General features: G+C 49.2%; 1 protein-coding gene across 2 annotated transcripts in view; it reads right to left on the bottom strand.

The window, feature by feature from the left end:
- Traf3 (TNF receptor associated factor 3) overlaps positions 1 to 10268 on the bottom strand; it is a 52860-nt gene that overhangs the window by 32230 nt on the left and 10362 nt on the right. For both annotated transcript variants that reach the window (XM_015495938.2, XM_015495946.2), the window contains exons 2-3: positions 3005 to 3260; positions 1862 to 1913 (exon numbers count right to left, since the gene is read on the bottom strand). In XM_015495938.2, the coding sequence (XP_015351424.1) occupies positions 1862 to 1913; positions 3005 to 3243 (291 nt within the window). In that variant the 5' untranslated portion in view covers positions 3244 to 3260. The remainder of the gene's footprint in view (positions 1 to 1861; positions 1914 to 3004; positions 3261 to 10268) is intronic.

Here is a 10268-nt window from a genome sequence, read left to right as displayed (position 1 = left end):
CCCCGCAGACAGGCTAGCGCATAGGTTGCTTGCTAGGAAACCAGGCCAATTACTGCATGGGACCATATTTTAGAATGATTTGTAAAACATTTATTTTGGTTTCTTTTCCTGAGTTTATGCTGCTTATAATTCATATTTATCCCAAAATGAAGCTTTTAAATACATAGCACAAAGGTCCATTAATAATGGAATATTTCTTTAAAAATAAAAACCTGCCTGGCTTTAATTTTATTTTCCCCTAGAAAACAAATGCTCTCCCTCTAACAGTCCACAGTGCCTCATCCTCAGAAAGATCCTGAGAAACTCCCCTCTGTCGACCCCAGGCTTGAAGGAGGGAAACAGGCACTCAACAGACCTTTCCTAGCCCCCCAGGCCAAGAGCAGATTTAGCAGCTTGAAAAAACTGATTTGGAGACAATGTAATCCCTCATAAACATGATTTTTAAAAAGGTCACGAATTAAGGTACAAAAGTCATCAAAACAGCTATTTTTCTATGCCACTAAGTTCCCTAAGTTGTTGGAGTCTAAGGTATTAACAAAAAAGTACTGATTGAAAACAACCAGAGTAGCCAAGTCAGAGTCTGAGCCCTGAAAAGGTCTGAGATCACTGACTCCAAGGTCCCTTTTCCAGGTAAGAAGCCTGAAGGCCCATACCACTTGGGGACTACTGGGTGTTCCAGGTCCCCTGGGGCCCCACTGGCTCTGCTCTGACCATGAGGACTTAGGCTTTACTCTGTCTTATTAATGATTCTTCAGCAAAACTAGTAATCTTTCCTTAGCTATCAATGTCACTGAAAAATAAAGATCATCATTCTGAATAACAAAAGAGACCAATACCCCCCTTAACCTGTGATTCCAACCCCCTCAGTCATGCTTGTCAGGGGTGTGTGAGCACCTTCACAGTTAGCAGGTCGAGTAACTGCCATTCTTGTGATCACTGACCTAAGTCTTTAGCAGGGGAATGCTAAGAAAAGGCATGCGGGGGTGGTGGGCCAGTTTCCTTTCCAAGCCTTCCAGAGCAGGTTCCAATGAGTGCCCTGTCCCCAGCAGACCAGGGGCATCTGCTGCCAGTAGCCTCACACTTTACATTTACCTAGACTGCCCTGACTGACAAGTTCAACTTCTGCAAGTGCTTAAGACAGCAAAACCCCGAGCAGGAATCTTACTGTACAATTTAATGACTTACATTAAAAACTTGTTAGGTTCATTAATCAAAATATTGGAACCACATACATTTTTATTGATCTTTAAGTGCTTTAAGAATGAGTCCTTTTAAACCACAAGTGTGCCCGGCAGGGCTTGGCAGGGCTTAGCAGGGCGTGGATGACTGCCTTAGGCCCCAGCGGGAAGCCGGTGGGTGAGTCAGTGGGTGGCCCCTTGCACCCTAAGTGGGCAGGGACATCCATGGGCTTGGCTGGCATGGACACTGCCTGGGAAGAGGACAGAGAACAAATTCAAAGGAACCCCTCACACTAGCGCACATCTGAAGGTACCATCTAGCCTAAGGGCTGAGCATCAACTGATGACTGCAGGGGCAGACCACAGACGGCCCTCGACAGCACCTCACTCACACCAACTCCCTGACTCCTCATAAACCTCTGGGGTCTTAGCAGGTGACACTCTGTTGTTACAGCAAGATGGGCTCAGAGGTCAAAGTGCCTCACAGGGGACACCCAGGGATCTGATCCCCCTCCTCTGCCCAGGTGCTTACATGGTACTGGGCCTCAAAGCCCGCTGCACCACCTGTTCAACCCGGGATGCAACTGAGCTCCAGAGCCTCCAGAGTACCAAATGCAGACTATGTGGAGAGGTACCCAGCTTAAAACTCCTGACAAAACAGTTCATTCACAGCCCAAGAATACCTTGTCTTTAACGATGCTTTCTTGACACGCTGTACATTTTGGACTCGAGGAACTGGAGGAAACACAATAGTGACGTTAGAGCAGAGTCCCTTTCTCACTGGGCTCCCTGGACACGAGGACCCACCCCCTTTCTGGTCAGGCGCCAGCTTGGGCAATAGGCAGAGCATCAGGATGCCACGGGCAATCTGGTTTAAACATGAAGCCTCTGGAGAGAAGGGCGGAATTCTTTTTTAAATGGTAATTTTTCAAAAGGAAGGTATTACGTACAACAGCTTAGTTCAATTCCCTTGGAAAGCCCCTCTTGAAGCACATGAAAGCGCCATGTCCTACGGGAAGGCAAACGTGCTGCTGCAGGAGGCTGGGTGCTCCTGCCCCGACACCAACCAGTTCTTGCTCCACAGTGAACCTTCTCTGCTGCATGTTGAAAGGCCAGTGCCAGCTGGAGGGGAGCTGCCCTCCCTATTTGCCACAGGCCTCTCCTGGGCCTGAGGTGCAGTTAGGCCCTGGGCCCCCGGCTGGGGGACATCAGTGCTGAGCCTGTGGTGCCATTGCTTTCGCCTTGCCCCCAGGTTGGGCAAAGCCAAGCTGGCTACCTAGGTTAGGTGGGCAAGACCACAGTAGTAAGATAGGACGGGTGACAGCTGGTGGCGGGGGGACAGTCTGGCTGCTGGGCTCCCTGGGGCTGGGAGCAAGCACATCTGGGCAAGGCCCTGCCTGTACCGTATGCTGACTCTACCTCCCTCCAGCATGCGCAGTAGAGCACCTGTACACACACTTGCTGGTGCCCGTCCGCCCACAGAACACTGAGTGCCTCAAACACAACTGCCACAGAGGTAAGGACACCATGGTTTTGTGGACAGAGTGGCCAACATCACCAAGGGAGGCTTCACAGGATGGAACTGGGGAGGATGCAGGGCAGGTGGGGCAGGTACAGGGTGACCTCAGAGACTCAGGCATGGGATCCCACGGACTTTCCCCAAAGGACTCACAAGCTGGGCAGAGACTCTCATTCACTGCCTCTGGGCTTGAAGCCGTCAAGGTTGACTTTTACTTTCGAGAGAAATGAAATGGAAGGAAGGAGAGGTGGAAGAGCAGGGACAGGCACAGTAGGCTGCTGGCAAGGCGTGGTACTTGGGGACCCACCTCAGCAGGGTGGCCATGCAGCTTTCGCAGAACCGGTGCCCACACTCAGTCTGCCTGGGGTTGCACAGCACCAGGCGGCACTTCTCACACTTGTACTTGTCCTCCACGGCCTTCACAAACTTCTCCTTATAGCCTCCTTGCTCGGGTACCAGCACAGACCCACTGCGGTCGGGCTGCAGCTTCAGTGGGGGGTTGGTCTGCAGTGCGCCCACGGAGTCCATCTTTTTACTCGACTCCATTTGAGGAAAGAGAAATTCTGCCAGGAAAAGACAATAGATCAGGAGAGCGCCACCCTGTCACCCCAGGCAGGGAAGGAACAAACAGCTCTGGAAAAGCAAAAGTGCCTGAGAGACCCCTGGGATCCCTTCTGCCTGTCCCTACCGGCTGCGAATGGGACGCGACTAAATGGCTTCTTTCTGTGATGGTATTTCTATCTGAATACCACCAGTACTACCACCAAAAATACTCCCTAGGGGTATACCGGGGAAACTATATTTTCAAGGTACTTTAAAATCCTATGCATCTTTTTTTTTTTAATTGTTGGTTGTTCAAAACATTACATAGTTCTTGACATATCATATTTCACACTTTGATTCAAGTGGGTTATGAACTCCCATTTTTACCCCGTATATAGATCGCAGAATCACATCGGTTACACATCCACTGATGCATCTTTCCAATATTTAGGTCAAAGCAGTAGCCACTGTCAGTCAATTTTACATCCTGGTTAACTTTACAGCATGATTCCAGGTGTCTCTGTCACACCATGATGACACTGCAGTCAAGCCCAGGCCAGAACAGTATGACGCATCTCCACGCAGTGCTGGCCATGACTGATGTGCTTCCAGAAGTCCAGCAACACTCCTTATAAAGTGAAGCCCCACCTCGTGCCCACTAGCCCTTCAAGCTCTGCTTCTGCCCCCAACTGTGGCTTTACCAGGTCCTGAATCACCCTAAGCGCTCTGCATTGCTGAGCACTGGGTGGGCCCCTCTGCAGGGCATTTTATTTTTCTTTTCTTTTTTGTGGTACTAAGTATTGAACTCTAGGGTGCTTTACTACAGCTCCATCCCCAGACCTTTCTATTTTTTTTTTATATTTGGGGACAGGGTCTAAGTTGAAGATGCTGGCCTTGAACTTGCACACCTGCTTCAGCCCGCTTAACTGCTGGGTGTGCTTGCTGTGCTCTGCCCCCAGGTTGCAAGGCATTTTCACACCAAGGCTGAGAGGTGTACATGGCAGGGGGCCCTTTGCACATGAGGCCAAGGGTCAGGTAGATACTAAGATGTCTAGCAACAGGGCTGGCTGGATGGGGTCTCCTGTGCCTCTGGGCAGGCTCTCCTACTGCACCTCGCTCAAAGTTTCTCTGCAAGGATGACTGCCTCCCACCTGCAAGTCCATGCACTGGTAAAGTAAGCACTACTAAAAATGAGGCACAAAGTCTCTGTCCACTGAAACTGTGAGGTCAAGTAAACAAAAATTATCACAAAGCAGCTGCATAAAGTTCCTAAGGAAACATTAGCTTAAATGACAATTATACTATGCATTAATGAATATGAGCTTAGCTGGGTGTGATGGCAGCAGTATGGGAGGCTGAGGCAGGAGGATCGCAAGTTCAAAGCCAGACTCGGCAAAAGTGAAGTGCTAAGCAACTCAGTAAGACTCTGTCTAAATAAAATACAAAATAGGGCTGGGGATGCGGCTCAGTGGCGCCCGAGTTTAATCCCTGGTACCCACCCCCCAAAAAAAGAATAAATATGAATAAACTAATCATTCTGAATATTTGCTGATACATTTATCTAAAGCACATTTTAAATGTTTCCAGATGGTGGTATAAAGGCTGTTTTTTTCTAATTTTCTGGATATTATACAATGAGTGTAGATAAAAGTGTTGAGATAGATCTGTGCTTCACAAACTTTCTGAGGGAAGTTTCTGCCTAGATTCTTGCAACATTTGTTTACCGGCTTCTGTTGGGCAGCTCTAGCTCATGGGCGTATGTGTCCTTCCGGCCTCTGGGCCCAGCCAGCCCTACTCACCCACAAGCCTCAGTAAGGAAGGGAGGCCACAAGGGGACTGGTGATCACATGTGAACTAGGCATGCAGGCCCCAGGGGGAGATCCAGACCCAGATGCCTGATGGAGCCTCTGCACTGAGATTCACTCTCCCAGCCCAATGCTCCTCCATCCTTTTCCATAACAGGGTAATGTAGCTGTTGACCAATGAAGTGTCTTTCAAAATGAATCGGTTCCCTGGCAGGTGAGGTGGTGCATACCTGTAATCCCAGTGGCTTGGGAGGCTGAGGCAGGAGGATTCCAAGTTCAAGGTCAGCCTCAGCTATTTAGCAAGGACCTCAGCAAATTAAGGAAACCCTGTCTCAAAATAAAAAGGACAGGGAATGCAGCTCAGTGGTAGAGCACCCCGGGGCTCAATCCCCAGTGTGTGTGTGTGTGTACACCAAACACCAAATTCTTTTTTGTTTGTTTTGGTACTGGAGAGTGCACCCAGGAGTGCTTTACTACTAAGCAATACTATCCCTAGTATTGACCCAGGAGTGCTTCACTACTAAGCAATACTATCCCTAGTACTGACTTTTGAGACAGGGTCTTACTAAGCTGCTGACACTGGCTTCAAACTTGTGATCCTCCTGCTCAGCCTACAGGCACTGGGATTACAGATGTGTGCCACAGTACCACACATGTGACAAATTTTACTCACAAGATCCTGGGCGTCCACCCCAGGCCCAAACCTCCTCTCTTCAGGGAGACACTCAGAGGGGCCACTGTACACCTCAGACCAGCAGGGCAGACACAGGGATTCGAAAGGGAGCAGAGCCAGCTCCTCCGTCTCCTCTGAGCTCTGTTCTTGCACTGCTTCTTGCTGCCTCTTTCTGAGGCTCAGAGAATGAATGTTTTATGGCTGGGGAGGGATCAAACCACTGCCAACAGCACAACACCTGACAGATTCATGATGTGGTGGTGAGGCCACACCTAGGTTAGCTTTAATAAAATACAATGTGGCTATGGAAAAGTGAGGGCACCTGTGTGAGATTTGGGGACTTGTGAAAACAAAAGAAGTTTTCGAGATGACCTCAAAGGGTCAGTGACTCTGCTTGCAACCAGAATCCCATCCATTTGGATGCCTGCTAATCTTTCCTAACTAAGTGAAGAAAGGATCCAGGGCTAACTGCATCCAGTGAAAGGGTTGGCCGGACCCAACCTGCTTCCCACTACCTGCCCCTCAGATACTTTAGCTTCCCAGCCCTGGCCTCTGACAGCGTATTGATAAATTGCCCAGGCTTGGGGCTGGGGTTTGGCTCAGTGGTATAGCACCGGTCTAGCATGTGTGACACTGGGTTCGATTCTCAGCACTGCATATAAATAAATAAAATAAAGGTCCATTGACAGGTAAAAAATATTTATTTAAAAAAAAAAAATTGCCCAGGCTGGCCTGGACTTGTGATTCTCTTGGCTCAGTCTTCTGAATAGTGGGGATTACAGGTGGGTGACCTGCACCTGGCTTATAAATTGCTTTTTGTTGAAATTACATTGCACTCATGATGGTTGTCTTCTGGGTTTTGCTACATATTTCAATGTTATTTTTCACATGCAAATAGTGTGAAGAGACTTTCCTACGTGGGAAAATGCTGGTTACACAAGGTGACACACCGCGTGGATTCACAGCTTTTGTAATTGAGAAGCTAACAACTGCCTAGCTACATTTCTCCCCCAAAGCACAAACTGAGTCTCCAGCGGCAATACATTCAAAGCTAAGGAGACAAAAACAAACAAAAGACCGAGTCCACACCATATCAAGGGAGCCCTTCCTCACTCGGCACCAGCGCCTCTTTTGGAGCCGGACAACATCATGACTGTGTTCCTCAGGACGCCGACTTTAAGAGCCATGGTTCAGGCTCCAGCTCCCTGAGCCACGCAGGGGAGGCCGGGTGAGGAGAGGTGTTCCAACTGCTGAGGCACGGCTCACCATGACGGACAGGCCAAGCTGCCTGTTCCTGGTGTGGTCTGGGGAGGACCATCCTGAGGTAAGCCTTCCTGAACACAGGTCTGCTCATTTGGGTCAGCACACAGCAACAGAGCTGCCGGAGACACGCTGACGTGTGTTTTAAGACACCAGATTCGCTGCTAACCTGTCTTTGAACAGGATGGGCCAAAGGGTATTTATTTCCTCCACCAGCCAAGGAATGACTGAACACTAGTTGGAGGGCAATGGCCTCGACGAAACACCAGGAGCCCCCACTTGACCTTGGCCTCACACATTTCTGGGGAGTGCTGTGCTCCACACTGCTAAGCACAGGGTCCTCGGGTGCATGCCCACCCAAAAAGCCCTGTGAGCAGGACAGTGCTCCAGGGCACCACTGGGCCCCGTGCAGCCCACAAGCAGGCCCTTGTCAGGTCAGGACTCTGCAGAGGTTGGCCACAACCACCGCCCTCATTTCAATGCCTACTATGGGGGGCAGCAATGTATACACCTCTGTGCCTACTGTGTCAGGGGACACAGGGAGGAAGGAAACTGAACCTGTCCTCAGAGAGCTTTGAGGGGATGGGGAGGGTGGGTGGAGAGGAGGGGCCCTCCAAGGTCAACAACTGAGTGTGAGCACTGTACCAGACACACAGGGTGTCTCTTCAAAAGAGGAAGCCCCCACCTCTGCTTTGGAGCATCCTGGAAGTTCCCAAGTTGGGCTGATGGCTTAATTCCAATTTTCCAATTCCAGCAGAGGAAGAGGAAGATGTCAGCGACACCCGCCAGCAGGTGGCTATGGATGGGACCTGGGGTTTACTTTGGTACTGGGGATTGAACCCAGGCAAGCTCTCCCACTGAGCTTACATCCCAGGCCCTTTTCACTTTGAGACAGAGCTTCGCTGAGTTGCCGAGTCTGGCCTGGAACTAGCAATCCTCCTGCCACAGCCTTCTGAGTTGCTGGGTTTACGGGTGTGCACCACCTCCCGTGGCTTGGGATTGGGGTTTCTTGAGAAGATGACATGATTGCAGATAAGCCCCAGGTGGGTTGAGTGGTGCCAGGGCAGGATTTCGTCCACATTGGGGAGCCAGCCAGACAGGGCAGCTGGCTGTGAGCAGGCCTGGGTGGGAAGGTGGCCTACTGTCACTTCTGTCTGGCACAGCGCTTATCCTCTGAGCCTCACTTTTTCATGGAAAAGCAGACACTACCTAATTCTCACAGAATTATCAGACATCACTAGGATAACACATGCAGAATCCCCTCAAACTCTTCCGCACCACACGAGTAAAAGATGGATCTCCCTATGAACTGGGGTCAGGAGTCTGTCACGGTTGGGGCTGGCTGCTCATCTCAAAGCCTTTCTTCACGACGTTTTTCATCACTTAGGCAAGAAGAAACAAAAAGCATCCACACTGGAAAGGAAGAAGTAAAACAATTCCTAGTTTCAGATGATATGATCTTATATGAAACAGAAAATCCTAAGGAACTGACCAAAACCTAGAACTAACAAACTTATTTAGCAAGAATATAGAATACAACAATATATAAAAATTAATAGCAATTATATCATAGCAACGGACAGCGTGAAAATGAAATCAAGCAAACAATCCATTTTAAATACTATCCAAAAGAATAAAATATCCAGGAATGGATAGAGAAGCAGACATATATACTGAAATCATAATCATACATCAAGGAGCTGAGATTATAGGTGTATACCACCGCACTTTAAACATCCTGACTTTAAAATTTACAACAAAGCTAAGCATCAGGACACTGTGGTATTGGCACAAAGAGACACACACGTGTAGACCATCGAACAGAACTCCAAGTTCAGAAATTAACCCTGACATTTATAGCCACAATCACCTTTTGACAAGGATTCCAAAACCAATCAATGGGAAGGAACAGCATGCACTCAAGGTGAGCCCCAGGTGCTAATGGGCTGAGCTGCTGGTCACTGCCAGAGCTGCTTAGACATCTGCCTCATCTTTCTCTGGGGTGTGGGGCTCTGCGGAGCTCCACTACACAACAATGCATACTGCCTCTCTCTGGGAGGACGGGAATATGGTTCTCTTGCCTTTCAAGAAAAATGTGTTAGGAGCTATGTATGAAATAAACTGTGTGCAATACATGTAAAGTACATGTAGTCTGAGGACAAAATGAGCCCAGAGCCCAGCGCCCACTTGAGTCGGCACCTGCCACATGCTGCTTCCTCAGCCCCCCACCACTCTTATTGAAGGCAGACAAACACCCCAACTTTATGTTCTCAGCTCTCTTGCTAGCAGACCTAAATAACCAACTTCCGCCTATTCTCCTGCCTTTCACAAGAACATGCCCCCTGCCCTGGGCTGTGTCTACATCTTGGGAGGTAGAGGGATACTGGTGGCCAGGTCGTGCAAATGGCTAGTTTCAGAAGCAAGTTCCAAAATGCTCTCCTAGGGCAAAGGCAGCAACACATGTCCATCAGCAGAAGGTGAGTGTCTGCTAACCCACACCCTCACCCACATTTGAGCTCCAAATCTCTGACAGCCTACCTGTGGAGAATAAAACCAATTGTTTCTCCTCTGCTCTCACACTACAACAATCAATATGGACAACTTCTGTGACTCCAAAAGATGTGGGAATGGAGATGCGGCTTAGTGGTAGAATGCATGGTGAAGCCCAGGGTCTGAACCCTAGCCCTACAAAAATACATAAAATTCAAAGGTGGGGGGCCTTCTGCACACCAGCAAGTAGGCCATCATCTCTGTAGCCAACACCAGCAAGGTATCCTCGGATCCAACTCCACTCTGATACTTCTACCTGGGGACAGCATCGAATCCCACAGGTGCAGGACCAATGGCCACGTCTGCCCTACCTTTGTATGCTAGGCTCAAGCCCAAGTGGTTTTTAACCCTGCTTCTGACTGACTGTTATAAACAGAGTCCCACAACCCTCTCTTTAGGTTCAATTAATTGGCTAGAAGAACTCAAAAACCCAGGGAAACACTTATTTACATTTACTAGCTTATTATAAAAGATAGGAGTTATGTATGGGAATGGGGGTGCACCCCTGTAATCCTAGCTACTCCAGAGGCTGCGGCAGGAGGATTGCAAGTTCCAGGCCAGCCTCAGCAACTTAGTGAGACCCTGTCTCAACATAAAAAATAAAAAGGCTGGGGGTGTGGCTCACTGGTGAAGCACCCTGGGTTTAATCCTGGGGTGAGGAAGGAGGAAGAGGAGGAAGAGGAGGAAGAGGAGGAGGAAGAGGAGGAGGAGGAGGAGGAGGAGGAAGAAGAGGAGGAGAA

This window comes from Marmota marmota, unplaced genomic scaffold, assembly GCF_001458135.2.
Source record: "Marmota marmota marmota unplaced genomic scaffold, marMar, whole genome shotgun sequence".
Taxonomy (NCBI): domain Eukaryota; kingdom Metazoa; phylum Chordata; class Mammalia; order Rodentia; family Sciuridae; genus Marmota; species Marmota marmota.
Note: the sequence above shows the minus strand (reverse complement) of the source record. Positions and strands in the feature narration are given on the sequence as shown.